The 16,259-nt window shown below is 39.5% G+C and overlaps 1 protein-coding gene across 9 annotated transcripts in view; it reads left to right on the top strand.

Moving 5' to 3' along the window:
• Window positions 1-318: 318 nt before the first annotated feature.
• Window positions 319-16,259, top strand: part of NAB1 (NGFI-A binding protein 1) — a 40,822-nt gene continuing 24,881 nt past the window's right edge. Inside the window, exons 1-2 of one of the 9 annotated variants that reach the window (XM_072961591.1) lie at window positions 319-394; window positions 13,154-13,991. In XM_072961591.1, coding sequence (XP_072817692.1) covers window positions 13,173-13,991 — 819 coding nt within the window. In that variant the 5' untranslated portion in view covers window positions 319-394; window positions 13,154-13,172. Of the gene's footprint in view, window positions 395-2,460; window positions 2,668-2,737; window positions 3,036-3,555; window positions 3,692-12,999; window positions 13,992-16,259 lie in introns of those variants that run through there. The other 8 variants (XM_072961587.1, XM_072961586.1, XM_072961585.1 and 5 more) reach the window with 8 other exon arrangements.

Here is a 16,259-nt window from a genome sequence, read left to right as displayed (position 1 = left end):
TTCTCTTTCAGGGACACTTTCATTCTAATGTCAGAAGAACTACCAATTTTCTACTTTTTTTTTTTTTACCAAAAACTTTATTTTTAGTTTCACAATATGATAATTTTTTTGTCCCCAAACTCCTATTTTTACAAATGCACTAATCATCGAAGTATTTTTAAGAATTATTTTTTAGATCCTATTAAATAGACATCTACTGAATTCAAGAGAAGTGGGAGACATACAGAATGGAATGGACTATAGAATAACCAGAAACCATAACTGTTACCTCACAGGATGGAATGCTTTCCCTTAACAAACCACAAGGGCCTGGGAATAGGAAAAGAATATGTGTGTGTTGTGGGGGAGGTGGTGCTTAAGGGTGGCATTGGCGATGAAAGTAAGTGGTAAGAAGGTAAGTAAGAATCAACACTTCTTCACTTCTTTGAGTTGTCTCAGATACAGGTGAATGCCTCAATTCTTTTTTTGAGCAGCCATATTGATTAGTGTTGTCATTTAGACATACAGAACTGGATGCTAAAAGCTTTAAATTTTATCTTTCCTTCCTCCCACCATTTCCTCCAGTGTTTAAGGCAATGCAAAGTGGGCCAAAAATGTCATTCTTAATGTGGGAAAAATATACTATCTAAATGTGCTCAGAAAACAAACAAGGAGAGATTTCAGTGTCTAACTGTAGAAATAATCAGTTACAAGTCAGAAGAAAAAGTATCTGCCCTGACCCATTTCCTTTTCAGCATTACATTCAGGGCTGGCCAGACATATATAAGTTTGGCAAGAGGATTTAAAGTTGTTTCTTCCAATTCTGGAAACAATTCTACTGAGAGGCTCAATAGTCCAGTTAAAACTACTCATTTTATGACTTGTGAATCACTGATTGTACATCTTTATGGAAGAAAGTTATTTTTCTCTAGCTGTTCAGAACCAACAATGTCTACAAAGCATCAAGATTCCAGAGAAGAAATGGAAGAAAAGAATTCTAAATATTTAATTTGTTCATTTGAAAATCGGTAACCTGTATCCTTCCAAGAAGTGGCCTTTATTTCATTACAACCTAAGTTAACTTTCTCTTAAGCAGAACAGGGTCCACAACTGCAAAATCCAGACAATTAGGCTAAGACACACTTCCAATAGTGATTCTTCAGTTGAAGAAAAATTTGAGGAAGTAAGCACGCTTATTCATATGAAGTATCAACACAAATATTCCAGACAGAACCTTTCACTAACACTGGAGAAAGAGGTTTAATTATATATTCCATTGTGGCATTACTCATTCCCATAACATCTTTTTGCAAAAAGGAAAACGTTCAGTACTTTAATAAGGTCTTTTTCTTTCAATGTTATCACCCCATCCATTGCTGCAACATAAAGATGTGGTATGAAGAATTTCCCATCTCAAAGAATGCCTTGTATCCCCATTAGCAAAGTAGGCACACTCTGGAGATCGGCCAGGATGTGGTAATGGCCTCCTATAAAACTGGATTTTTATATATACGTTAAAATGGATTTACCTGTATTTGCAGTGGTTTTATATTTACCAAATGCTCTCTAGCCTTCAAGAACAGAATGCTAAAACTCGAGGAATTCTTCCCGTTTCCCACTTTCGCAAAGAAAGGAAAAATAGACTCTAAAACAAATATCCAAATTTTCTGGCAATAGTTTAAGTACATTTTTGGAGGTGTTTTAATTTCTTTGGTTAGAAAAAGTTCATGCAAACCAAACGCAAAAATTCTACAGCGTGCCTTGGGAACTCTATTTTAACACACCCCAGGACTGTTCCAGCGCTGTCGGATTTTTACACTGTGGAAACAGAAAATACTAACCAGTAAAATAACAGGCAGGTTTTCAGGAGGATTGAGAAGGTTGAAATTAAATTACTCAGCAAGCAAGACAGTTGTCAAAGCTGCAGTTCGGGTTTGTCGGTTCCCGTTCCTCCCCTCCTCCCCATGCCAGGGCGGTGGTGGGAAGGGGGCAAGATGGGCGAGGCAGAGATTCCCTACAACCGCCAGCTTTTCTTCCAGCGCCGCGCACCTGCCACCCCTCCCTCCGTGCGGTCTTAGCCAACTTCCCGCAGGGCGGCTGAGCCGGCTGGGCGAGGGGCGCACCTGGCCCACCAGCCTCAAGCCAGCAGGGGAGGGAACAGGGGCGAGCCGGGAGCCCAGATTAGTGGGCCGAGCGCGCTCTCTCTTTTTTTTTTTTTTAAGTCAGCCTACTGGGGGATGTTGGATTTGGCTGGGCGTGCTCTTTTAAATACTATATTGGGAACCTCATACATTGAAAAAAATTTTTTTTTAAATTGCAAACCTTCCCAGTTCAGTCGGCAGCTGGAGAGCAGGCCCGAGGCGGCATCCCCTCCCACCGGCCCGCCACCCCCATTTTCCTCCATCCCGTCCCCTCCCCCCCGCCCGGAGCGGGACTCGCGGGAGCCGCCCCCTCCCGGGCGCCCACTTGGTTCCTCCCAGCTGCCGTGTGAATGGGCCGCCCTCCGGATTCCGCGGAGGGGGCGGCGGGAAGAGGCCGAGCCCGGGCCCCGGCGGCCGCCGCCCCCGCCCCCGCCCCGCGGCGGCCCACGCCGGGATCTGCGTCACTCAGCCGCGCGTGGGCGGGAGCCGGAGCGGCGAATGTAGCAAGAGCGGAATCTCCCAATGTGACAGCGCGCGGGGGGTGGAGGTGGCGGAGGCGGGCGGGGGAGGGGGAGGGTGCAGCACTCGCGGGGAGGGGAGGGGAGAGAAGGGGGGGAAGGACGCAGCCGGGGGAGGCGCCGCCACCCGCGCGCCGGAGCCTGAAGGAGCCGCCAACGCCGCCGCGGGCGAGCGAGCGCCGTCGGGGCTGGGGGCGGGAGGGAGCGGCGGGCCCCAGCTGGGTGGGGGGAGCAGGGAGAGCGCGCCCACCACCTTCCCTTCCCCCCTCGATGGGAGCGGGGGCGTCCCGGCCGCCGCAGCCGACTGAGGAGGGAGAGCCGGGGGCCGTCTCTTTGGAGTTGGGGCTGAGGCGTCCTCGGGGGAGAGCGCGCCAAGACCGCTGCAGCCGCTGGCCGAGTACGTACCAACTCGCAGTCCGCCAAGCGCGGGACGCGTTCGTTCTCGTGCGGCCGCGGGCGAACTTGGGGCGGCGGAGTCGCGGGGCCGCGCCGGCACTTGAGGGGGGAGGGCGTCCAGGGGAGCGGGCCCCGCGCGGCCGCCTCCGGAAGGAGAGGGCGGCATCGGGCTCGTGTGGGCGATTCCCGGAGAAATGCGGTGCGCAGGGGCAGCGGGTTCTGGGCGAGCAGGGCAGCGGGCCCGACTAGCGTGTTCTCCGCCGAGGAAGCCGGGGGTGCCGCGTCCGTTCTCCTCACCCGGCTGGGGTCTTCCTGGGGGGCGCGGAGTAGTCGCGGGGTTGCGTGGAGTGTTGTGCGTGGTGGGTGCGCGCGCCCGCCCCGGAGTTTTGCAGCCACCTTCCCCGGAGGCAGAATCTTTTTGCCGGTTTGTTTACTTTTTATAAAAGTGTTGCACTTACAGTCTTAATTTTCGTCCTGGGTACACTCTCCTTCGGAATGTAGTTTTCTTTTTTAAAAGCGGAAGGAGAGTTTTGCTTGGAAGTGGCTTTCAGAAACTTGGCACCGAGGTGTAGTGGAAGCAAGAGACTCATTGTGTTCGCTAAGGCCGAGTGTGGAATTCGCAAATACATGTGGGACATACAAGCCTTGGATGCAGAGGTGTGTGACCTTATTCATGGACAGACGCTGCAAGTGCAATCAAATGGTTATGGTCTGCAGCCTCAAGGTTCACAAGGCTTCAGATATGAAACAATTCGAGTGAGCCTAAATGTTGTAACATCTTGGGGAAAAGGATAATTGAGTTGAAATATGCATTAATAGGTTCCGCACACTAAGTTTTGCAGCAAGTGATCAGGAGGAACCCTTGACTTGCATATACATTTATTCCTCACTCCGTGAGATCCGAGAGGCATGGAAAATTTGAGAGTAGCTGTCAATTTAAAATTTCATCCGAAAGAGTTAATTTGGAGTAACCTGTCACTACCAATTGGTTTGCCAGTGACGTGTCTGCAAACTTAAGAAGTGCAAAGATCAGAAGCTGTGAGGAAAATACTCTGATCTTGTTTAAAAATATTTTGGCAGTTTTAATAGATAATATTAGATTACATAAGAACGGAGGAACGGAATTTTAAAAAGATTAGTCACGTAGGAAATGCTAGGCTGTTTTGTAAAAAAAAGTGTGCACACTGTGAAATACCTTCTTAAATTTTCACTTTTTTGAAAAATTTCCCCTGTAAAAGGTACCAAATTATGACGTGTCATAATTTATGCGTGGATATTAAGAAGAAATATTGGAAGAGAGGATGCCTAGGATTTACTTTATTTTGGGTGGAGGCTGATATTTTACAGAAGACCTAAAAAGCTGCTTCTAGTCTAATCTAAATGCTAGTAAAAGTGGCTCTTAGATTTAGGGGTTTTTTTTTTTCTTCCATTTTTCTGGTATTTGAAATATGTAATATTGTCCTTTAATTAAGTTATAGAAGTTATGTTGTCCTTATAGGTATTACCTTACATGTAAGGGTTCTCTTGAGAATTTATATATATATCTGGCAAGGTCAGCCTATTCCTGTTTGGGTATTTAGTGGAAAATCAGCTCTTGAAAGAAAATGTCAAGGAACCATTGGAAGGGTTCTTGTTTTAATTTTATTATTTTTAGCATCTAGCATAGAAGTTAATATGCCCTCTGGTTATTAGAAAAATTTCGTTCTCCTCGGCTTTGGTGACTTCTTATGAATATATCAATAATAATAATAAAAACATTGAGGCATTGTAGATTTTTATTTTATATCATTCTGCCTGCTAATTTTGGATGTAATGAACACTACAGAAATCCTTAGGAATACTACACCTGATACAGGGAAATTTTGTGAACTTCTGTGTGTAATAAATAATTTGGGATATGTAATGAATACATCTTGTCTTATTTCAGAATTATTATTAAAATTGAATAATCTCAGCTAAATTAAAAATTTTCCTTTTTTGTTGACTAGTGAATAGCATCCATTGCCCTATGGAAAAGTTAATAGATTTTCATTCTCCTTGTTATTTAGAGAGCCAGTTAAAGCACTAGATGTTTTCTTTTAAGCATACTTTAAGGATATATTAGTTTATTATTATAGATTTTGGAGTTTTGTACTGTGGATGCTTTGAAAGAAGAAACTATAATGTATGACAGAGTGAGGGAGTTCTTTGAAGAATCAATTGCATGAACTTTAAATATTTAAAGTAAAAGATGGTTGCTTAAAAACAGAAGTATGTCAGGTTTTTGTGTTTGTTGACCTAGGCGCTGTCCTAAGACTTAGGCTTCATTTTTTCCGTTATAATAAGTGATTGTTTTTGTTGGTGCTGTTCATGTGCATTATTGGAAATGAGGGCTCTGTTAAATTTACCTTTGTGGGAAGGATATAGCTCAGTGGTAGAGCACATGCTTAGCATGCTGAGGTCCTGGGTTCAATCCCTAGTACCTCCATTAAGAAAACAAGGAAATTAATAAATAAACCTAATTATCTCCCCTACTTCAAAAAATAAAATTAAAACAAGGTAAATAAATCTAAAAAAAAAATTACCTTTAAATGTGAAGCTGTATTTCTGAATATCACAGAACCCTGATACATTTTATGTTACTTTCATGAAAATGACCATTTTATAATATGTTTTGATCAGTTTGAGGTCTTGCTCATGTATAATCATCTTGTGTATGAATATTTCATTGTGGAGTTTATTAAAAATAATAAGGACTAAATAATGCTCACTCAAGAATAATATGATTCCTAGCTCTTTTGCTTTGAATTTGGTTTATTTTAACTGCTTCTTTCATTCTTTTCAGTAGAGTGAAGAATGGTACAGTTATTATATTAAATGCAAATTTCCTTTTTGATCTGACATGTTCGATAACTACTACAATAGTACAATATACTCCCTTAAACATAATAGTGGAACAAGTGGGAAATTAGAGAAATTGATGTTGGGAAAAATTAATAATCCTCATCTTGTCAGAATTCTCACAGCTAAAACATACCATTAAGCTTTCAAATAGTTTGTCATTTTTCAATACATTGTATTTAGGATATTGCACCTTAATTTGCACAGTATGTTAATTCAGTAATTTTTAAAGAGAAATTTCTGAAGAATGATAAAATTTATATGTACTACATGTGTACTCCCTGCTCATACAGCACTTAATGTTTCTTGAATAATTTGACTGTTAGTTAATTGAAGAATTTCTAGTCATATTATATGAAATACTTGTGTTTACCTACTGGCATGATAATCAAGTTAATGCATAGTATTGTTTAATTGCAAAATAAATCTGATTTACTTTTTCTAATTTGGATAAATAAATTTTAACCTACACATTGAATACTTTAATTAAAATTTTAAGAGGTCTGTAAGAAGTTTTTTCCCCCAGCATTATTCAGAATTCAGAAAAATATCAGCAGGAGAGAACATTTTAAGTTTACTAAATTACCATTAATTCATTGGAAGCTTTATATTTTTTTCATAGCTATAACAGTAATAAGGTCTAAATATATCTTAAGATACATCACTGAATGCTTATTAATAAATAACGCCTAGTTAAATTGTTTGGTACTTGAAACACATACCTAGGAGTTAGTACCAGGGCCATCCCGGTAATCTTAAGTAACCCATGATGTAACTAAACTACGTTTAATTATTTTAGCTTGAGTTCTGGGACTAGGACAAAAATGAGAAGAATTCACCTCCTAGGCATAACGCTCATCCTTCCCTAAGCTTCAACCTTTCCAAATTCTGGCATTTCAGAAACGTTTTCAGTCTCCACCTGTAGTGTACCCATTGCACCCTTCTCTGCAGGCTCCCATACCTTCAGACTAGAGTCTTCCACACTGGTGATAATTTCAGAGGTTTTAAATGTAGTCACTGCCCTCAGATTTCCTATTTCCTTCCTTGCCATTTCCCATCTCTATCTTTCATTCCCTTAGTGTGCAGTGGATCTCATCTAGGTATTAAAAGGAAAACAGTCTGGTGGAACTAATTTACCTTAATCTGTAAATGACTCATGAGCCAATTCTTCCCAAGTTTTTTATGCATTTTTTAGAAACTGCGAGAGGTTGCTGTTAACTTAGATTATTTTAAAGTAAAAATTTCAGGCTGTACTGGGAGGCAGGAATTTTTGGTCTTCTACATAAATAAGCCAGATTTCACTGGGATTTTGCCCTTGATTTCTCCCCACTCCTGGAAGAGTCTCTCTTTGGAATGCCATAGACTTCATAAAAATGTGTGTATTAAAAACACTATATATATCTATGTATGTGTATACATATTTCTGCATCATGAGGATTCAGGGTAGTGTTTATGAATCCATCTGAATATAATGATCATTTATAATACTGATACTTTTTATTTGGGGATAATATACTGCACTTTAATTTATAGGAACCAAGAGGAGAAAGAATTAAGATCTTTCATGACTGAAACTGACTTCTTAAAATGCTGCTGTGGGGGCTAGACTGACATGATGTATACCACTAACCACGTGTATTCTTGTATAAAAGCATTCTTTTATCTCTTGGAACAATAGCCATCTTGTTGCTTATAAGAAAGAGGAAGTATTGAGGATGAGAGAATGAAAAGGACTGTAGGTAAAGTAGCAGGATGTGCTGTTACTAGACTGGACACCAGTTTACACAAGGGGCATCCTTTTTGGAGTATAAAAGGAAGCTGCTAATCAGTATCTGACTCAAATGTTGAATTTCATTCAACAGAAGCCTTTATAGAGATGTTATTCTATGTTGAACACTTTGCTTGGAGCAGAGGAGGATAAAAGATAAATGAGACCTAGTCCCTACTCTCAGGGAGCTTACAGCCTAAGGCAACCTGTTCTGCAGGCTGCTTGTCTGTTCCACGACTCCTGATGTATAACATTTAGGATAGCATTTATTTATAGTGTTTAAGTGTGTGTGAACCTATCTCCTGATTGTTAACTGATCTTCATGAAGAACCATTTGAGGAAATCCAGTGAATCTGTTTGGCACGAGCATAGGGGCAGCTTAGGAACCAGAGGAGGCTGGACAGGTCTGGATGCCTAAATAAGTAGTTTGGATATTTTTTCTCCAGAAAGTGGGGAAATTTGCATAGGTGAGTAAAGAGCCACACCTGTACTTGAGGAAGATAAAGTTGGCATTGCTGTGTGGGATATACTGAAGATGAGGAAGCTGTTTTCAAAGTTGGGGCAGGAAGCAAGAAAACTTATCGAATTAGGTACTCTTGAGACAGAGAAAGAAAAAGGGTGGTGCTGTGGCCTAAGGACATGTAGATTTGAGGAAGGAAGAGGAGAACTGGAAGATGAATGGATGAAGAAGATGTGGTGTGTATACATATAGATGGTGGAATACCATTCAGCCATAAAAAATGAGCTGAATGGAATTGGAGGGTATTATGCTAAGTGAAATATGTTAGACAAAGAAAGACAAATAAGGTATGCTATCACTTATATGTGGAGTCTAAAAAATAAAACAAAGTAGTGAATATAACAAAACAAATAGACTCACAGGTACAGAGAACAAACTAGTGGTTGTCAGTGAGGAAAGTGAAGTGGGAGGGGCAAGATAGAAGGAGGGGATTAAGAGGCACAAACTACTATATATGAAATAAATAGGCTACAAGGATGTATTGTACAGCTCAGGGATATAGCCAGTATTTTATAATAACTATAAATGGAGTATAAACTTTAAAAAATGTGAATCACCATGTTGTAAACCTGAAACTTATATAACATCGTACATCAACTATACCTCAGTAAAAAACTTTTTTAAAGATAGAATCTCTACTTTTATTAATCCAGGAAACTGGAATAGTAGTGGTGCAACTGAAAGAAATAAGAGAGTTGGGAAGAGTAGATCTGGGAATCTGGAAGAAGGGAGAAAAATTACTTACCAAATTTGAAATGTTTGACAGTCTCCAGGTGGTAGTTGAAATGCTGAATTATCAGAAAAACAATGTGGGCTAATGATTCTCAAACTTCTCAGGTACGAAGATCACTTTTTAAATTAAAAAATGTGAATATTTATTTATAATTTTACCTTTAGTGTTTGTTGATAGAGAATACATATAATGACAACAACTATGAATTCAGTTACACTTTTAAATGAGTTTCTATTTTATTAAATCACAAAGTGTTCATTTGCTTTTATTTGCAAAGGAGACATGTGAGAGAGGCATCTTTTTTGCTCTGTAGCCAGTGCTTGGTGTGCATTTGGATTTGAGAATACTTTGCAGTAACTAACTCCATGAACCACTGCTCCAAGCTACAGAGAGCAGTTTGGTTGTCAGTCCGCTGTAGGTGATACTGAAGCCTGGGAGTGGATGAGATCATCATGGGAGAATATGCAAGGACAGTAGGAAAGGGATCTAGTATAAAACTTAGGAGAATTCTTGCACTTAGAATATAGTAAGGGAAGGCAGCATAATGGCAAAAAGTCAGGTGAACAGCATTTCAAGGAATGATGTTGAGCTGCAGAGAGATTAAAGAGAAAGGTGGTGATCACTCAGCAGTTACTTGGGAGTTTTGATGGAGCAGTTGGGACAGAGGGCAGGCTGAAGCTTCTTGGAATAGACTGAGGCAAGTTTGAAGGAATGGTTCTTGTTTTCCCTTGTGACCAGTAAAGGCCTCTGTCCTACCTAAATCCCCACATCCCAGCTTGGGGAATACCAGAAAAGTTTTGTTTCCCATAATCATGTTAAGTGCTTTGTTGTGGTCTGAGGACAAAGCAGGAGTTGACCAGTAACGTTTTCTGAGTCCAGCTAGCTCCTTGTTTCACTTAGCATCGTTTGAATCCGGCAGATAACTGTTCCTACTCCAAAAGGAGCCGAAGTGAGGGTTTGTTTTTTTTTTTTAAGGTTCTGGAACAAATCATTGCCATTTAGAATAGATCAGTGACTAACAAACAACAACAAATGGCCTCAAAAGAATCCATTGTTGTTTAATTCCACTTTCTCCGGAACTGACCGGGCTGTCAAGCTGGTGCAAGTGGAGGTTTGCTGTACATAGGCAGCCGGCCCTTGGTTTAGCTTTTGAATGCAGTAAAAATAGGTAACTGGTTTCTCTAACTTGTGGAATTCATAGAAAGGTCAGACTCAGCATGGTTGTTCCAGCATCTCTTGGAAAGGCTAGGTAATGGAGTTTTCGGCTAAGTGGATTTACTGTACTGTTAACTTCGTATACAATACAGTGTTGTGTTAGGACCCTTTTGTATTTACTTCAGATTGGAGAGATGTGGATAGCTGCTTTCTTTTGATTTATTTGACCTTCATATTGAAGCATGAATAGATACAGAGTTGGTAAAAACAAAATCTCATCTTATAAAAATTTTCTTTTAAATCAGATCAAGTTAATATATGAAGTGGTGGGTGTTTAAATTATCACAACAGGCTTTTGTAGGCAACTGAAACTCTCCTAAAGCAAAAGCTTAAGGAGAAAACTCCTTTCCCAGAAGTAAGTGTGGGCCTTTAGAGAGCCTCGTGGGACTCGAAATAGTTCACTTATTTATCTTTCATCTAGTGTCTTGACTTTGGAAGTGTTCGCTTGGCCCTGGCAGTCCTTATGGGGATATTATAATCATAACTACTTTCTTACTGGAACATAAGGGCTTTCTCGTAGGAACTAGGGGGTTTCCTTTTTTTCTGGGTAAAGATGAGAAAGGATAAAAGTTGAAAATTTATATTTTCTAAAATCACTGCCTTATCTCAGAAGAATAAAACCTAAATTTGGGTCTTTAGTTCTCCTTCCTTAAGTTTCTGTTTTTTATTTGTCCAACATACATTCTTTGTTTTCTTATTGCTCATAAAACGATTCAAGAACTCTTAGATTTTCTCATTTAATTTTTACTTTATGCCATGATTTGGGGGAGTATATATATGATGAGATCATTGATGATAACATAAATCTTACAAGGTTACAGTCCTCTTATAAAAAAGATTTTGTGTGTGTATATGCACACACATGGTATTTGTATGTGTGTAGAGTTCTTTTGTTTTTTGTTTGTTTGTTTGTTTGTGTATGCTTGAGTTGAAAGCCTATGGAGCTGTTATATTAGGTATATGATGGGAAAGTAGGTTTCCTTTCCTCTACCTCAGACACTTTCTAGAAGCCCTTCTATTTGGTATAATGTTGTTCAATACAGACTTTACAATATAGTCTGTAACTCCCAAGAGCTTGTTTTTGTGGGTTAGTGTCCAGCTGGATGGTAGATTCTCTCCTTGAAGAGTCTCCCCTGGAGTGGGAAGACAAAGCAGATCTTCCTATGGGTGATTCAGAAGGTGCAGAAATGGTTACCCAAAGAACTGAGGTGGCATGAACATGAAGGTGGTCTCAAAACCTCCAGGCATTTGTGGTGAACAGAGGGTGTACTAAATAGGGACCTACTAGTGTAATTTGCCAAATCTGCCAAATCACTAGAGTCTCCTGAGATCAACCCAGGGACCTGGGAAATTATATTTTTCAAAAGCACCCCAAGTGATTTGCTGGTGCCAGTTCAGTCTTTCTATGTCTCTTGGGAAGCCATCAGGTCACCTGGTAATGCCTTTATAAAATAAAGAGCCATAAAATTTGAGGAGGTCACTAGTTGATGAAAGCAGATGGTGGATGACACAGAGGTTTTAGGGGTGGGGCTTCCCAGCAGTCAGTCCTTAGGGTGGTAGAGAAAGGCCTTCTCCTTGGATGGGATGACTGAGACTGGAATTTTGTGTAGCATTCTGGTAGATGGCATAAAGCAAAAGTCCCAGGTTTGGTGATCTGGCCTTCAGGGATGCCTGCCTTATCTCCCAGTTAACAATTGCTCCTTACTGTTTTGAGTTGAGTAGACCTTCCGTTTTCCTCTGATATATGTATTCTTCTGGCCTTCTGTAATTTTCTCCTTAGACGGCTTTGGGTCCTTTTAATCCTAAGGGTGCATTGATCACAAGTTTACTTGTTTCTCTTAAATAGAAGTACTTGGCCAACTCCTCTTTGTATGTGGGAGGTCTCCAGGCAACTGTGAATAACTTTTAAAGGCTACAAGGAGGTCAAGAACTAATTTGCTGGGTCTTGTTCTGTCTCTTTAAAGGCAGGTTTCTCTGCCTTGCTCGGGCTGTGAAAGTATTACTACCCCCTTGGCTCTGTCTTAGGCTCTCTGCTGCTTCTCTGTCCCTGGTTTCATCCTGTATCTCTAACCCTGAGATACACTTAGGCTCCAGTCTGTTATTTTTCACACAAGGCTGTTCTACTTAAGCATTCTACCTGGTACCATGTTCAAGTGCCCTATGTTTGAAAGGGAATCCCATCATCCCTGATTTTCTGTGTCCCCAGTGCCTGTCGCAGTTCTAGACTCTCACACATGTAATCCTGTAGTCATCTATTACTTGAACCACAGAAAGTGTTAAAAAGAAAATGGTAACCATTTCCTCTTTTTTCATCACTTACACCTCAGTGATCACCAGGTCTTGTCATTTATTTGTCTGAATTTTTCCTGCCTATTTTTTCTCAGTTCCTAAATATACCACCTTCTATCTTCTCACCACCAGTTCATACTGAAATCTCTGTTCCTCTGCCTGCCAGACTGATCTTGCTCATTTTTCTTTATAAAATGGGAATTAACTATACCTATCTCAGAGGGCTGTGTGAGGATTAGACATAATGTAACATAAAGTTTTTATCATATGGTCTGACACAGTGAATGGTGGAATAATGTACTTTTTACCCTCTTCTGAATTTGATTATCCTTCATTTCACCTCTGTCCACACTATGGAAACAGCAAGGTGGAAAGTCAAAAATTAGACAGAGAACCCTGTGAACCTTGGTTTGAGTCCCTAGACTTCTGCTTAGCTGGTTGTGTGATCTCAGGCAAATTTCTCATCTTCTTTGAGCCTTTATATTTTATCTTTAAAATGAAGACAATTACTGAACACTGACTCTTAGGATTGTTAGGAGGGTAAAATAACATAACTTAGGCATAGAGAGAATGCTTCCTTAACAGTCAGTTGCTATGCAAATACTCCTTGTTTTTCTTCTTCCCATACTGCAATCTTAAATCCCGTCGGGCCTAACAAATAGGTTTAAGAAGTTTAGAGCAAATGTGATGAGTGTTTCCTCTCTTCTCTTTCAGGTTAAACCCATTCACAGTAATGGCCACGGCCTTACCCAGAACCCTGGGGGAGTTGCAGCTGTATAGAATATTACAAAAAGCCAATCTGCTTTCTTATTTTGATGCCTTTATCCAGCAAGGTGGCGATGATGTCCAGCAACTCTGTGAAGCTGGAGAAGAGGAATTTTTGGAAATCATGGCACTTGTGGGCATGGCCAGCAAGCCCCTTCATGTTAGAAGGCTACAGAAGGCTTTGAGAGACTGGGTTACAAACCCTGGCCTTTTCAATCAGCCGCTGACATCCCTGCCTGTTAGTAGCATACCCATCTATAAATTACCAGAGGGATCACCAACGTGGCTGGGAATATCCTGCAGCAGTTATGAAAGGAATAGCAGTGCCCGGGAACCTCATTTAAAAATCCCCAAGTGTGCTGCCACCACCTGTGTGCAGAGCTTGGGACTGGGGAAATCAGACGTGGTGGGGAGCTTAGCGCTGCAGGGTATTGGTGAGTCCAGACTCTGGCAAGGCCACCATGCCACCGAGAGCGAGCACAGCCTCTCTCCAGCCGACCTCGGCTCCCCAGCATCCCCAAAAGAAAGTAGCGAGGCGTTGGATGCCGCTGCTGCGCTCTCTGTAGCTGAGTGTGTGGAGCGAATGGCCCCCACGCTGCCGAAAAGTGACTTGAATGAAGTGAAAGAGCTGCTAAAAACCAACAAGAAGTTGGCCAAAATGATCGGTCACATCTTTGAGATGAGTGATGACGATCCACACAAAGAGGAGGAAATTCGAAAATACAGTGCAATATATGGCAGATTTGACTCAAAGAGAAAGGATGGGAAACATCTCACACTTCATGAGGTAAAAAGCCCACGTTTTTCTTTGTATGTGTGTGGCGTGTTGTTTTTCTTCTTAGAGATAAGTTTGGTAATCGTTGTCAACAAAGGAGATACACTCCCTGAAAACAGAATTAAAAACATTTAGGTCTTAGTAAAATATAACCCTTTTGTGAAAACAGACCATATAATTGTGTTAGGGTATTTTTGTGTTGAACTCAAACATGTTGAGCTTTGGATCTACAGTGTAAGGTGACTTTAAGAAAAATTACCAGAATTTAAGCAATGACAGCACAGAGTCTGCGTTTACGAGGCAGTTTGCCCTTTAATTAAGAAATAAAATGAGATTTTAAATAAAGCCATTCACTGAAAAATCATTTTTGTAGACAGTTATTTTAAGGAAAAAAATTTTGTAATAAATAACCAGATCTTAAAGTGATTTTCAGATAGCATAGAAGACAAAATTATATTAGATAAGTATTAGAAGAATTATTATAGCTTTTAATATTGTTTTGGCTTGACATTTGATATTAAAAATTCTCATCATTTTACCTTGGTAGCATCTATCCAGAAATACTTTGCTTAAGTAGAAAAACGCAGATATGCCTACCTCGTTTGCATTTTCTCCCTTTTTCTTACCCATCTGGCCAACACATCATCTTTAAGATTTAGTCCAAGCATCAGTTTAAGTCTTTTCTGATATATTTCCCCCCAAGTGGAATGACCTTTCTTTTCCATTTTTATCCCTATATAGACTACTGTCATAGTGACTTCAGCTTCAACACTTTACTGTACTTATAAATACTGGCCTGTCCCTCACAGTATACTTTGAGATTCTTCAAGGCAAAGATAATGGCCTATTCATTTTTATATATTCAGTCTAATGTACCCAATAAATGCTTGAAAAATAAATGCTTTTCAACAGTTTAAAAAGTCATTTTGTAGCTAAAGATTATAGTCATTTATCATTTATAAGAAAGAAATAAATTCTCCTTGAAAAAAATTTTCAGTTGAATGCAGTATTTCATGTTAGAAACATTAGATCTTCCTCCCAGACTTGTACTTTAGCACAAAAAAGAATATACACTTACTGAAAAGTATTCAGTCATTACAAAAGGATGTAAAATAATTGAATCTGTAAACTTCCAAATACTTTTCTTTACATACACAAATATGGGATCATATTTTGCACACTTCTCCAAATTCCTTTTTTAAAAAATGTAACAATATATTCAAAGTACATATACTATTATTTTCAAGTGAGTACATATAGAGCTACTTTATTCATTTATGGGCTACACTATATTCCACAGTATGACTGTGTTGTTATTTATCTTAGCCATTCACTTTTAATGTCATTTAGGTTATTTCCGTTTTTTAAATTTTACATATGGTGGTACATGAACATTATACGAATATACCTTTATAGGCCTGTGCATGTTTTCCTATAGAATGATTTCAACATGTAAACTTATGGGATCAAAGAATATGTAGGTTTAATATTTTAGTAGCTGCTAAATTGCCTTCTAAAAAAGCTGCAACAATTTACATTTCCACTATCATATATGAGTGTCCTTTTCTGCATGCTCTTGCTAATATTATGTTTATTATTTTTAATCCTTGTCAGTCTAAGAGATGAAAAGTTTTCATTGCTCAAGTTAACTTTCCTTAGTGAAGATGAGTATCTTTACATATATTTGACATCCTGTTTTATATTCGTACCCTTTGTTTTAATGTTGGGGTTTTTTGTCTTACCTTTAAAATATTGGTAAGAACTTTTTATATTTTAAGGATATTCATTTTGTTTTATGTTGTAAACATTTTCCCAGATTATCATTTGTCCTTTGACCTTTCAGACTGGTTACCATGTGGAAGTTTAATTTTATGTAGTAATACCCATTGATCTTGTCCAATATGATTTCATTAGTCTGATTCTCTATTCCCTCACCAGTATAGAGTTACTTTAATGTGCTGTAGCTAAATAATATATTTTAATATCTGGAAATGCAAGTGCCCCTTCAAAAGTCTTGTTTTGTAGCTTCTGGTATTTTTTAGGTAATCTTACGCATTTCTCCTTCCAAATAAAAATTTTAATGCATTTGTCAAATTTCCCCAAAATTTCTGTTGGTATTTTGACTAGAAAAGCCTTAAAGGTATAAAGTAGGAAAAAAATTGATATATTTACAATAATGAAGGCTCCCATACAGTAAGATAGTAATGTGCATTTACTTATGTAGATCTTTTATATTCCTCACTAATTTTATAGTTCTTTATTCATAAGTTTTGCATATTT

The sequence above is a fragment of the Vicugna pacos genome, chromosome 5 (genome assembly GCF_048564905.1).
Source record: "Vicugna pacos chromosome 5, VicPac4, whole genome shotgun sequence".
Classification (NCBI taxonomy): domain Eukaryota; kingdom Metazoa; phylum Chordata; class Mammalia; order Artiodactyla; family Camelidae; genus Vicugna; species Vicugna pacos.
The sequence above is the reverse complement of the archived record's forward strand: the minus strand, read 5'-3'. Positions and strand labels throughout refer to the sequence as shown.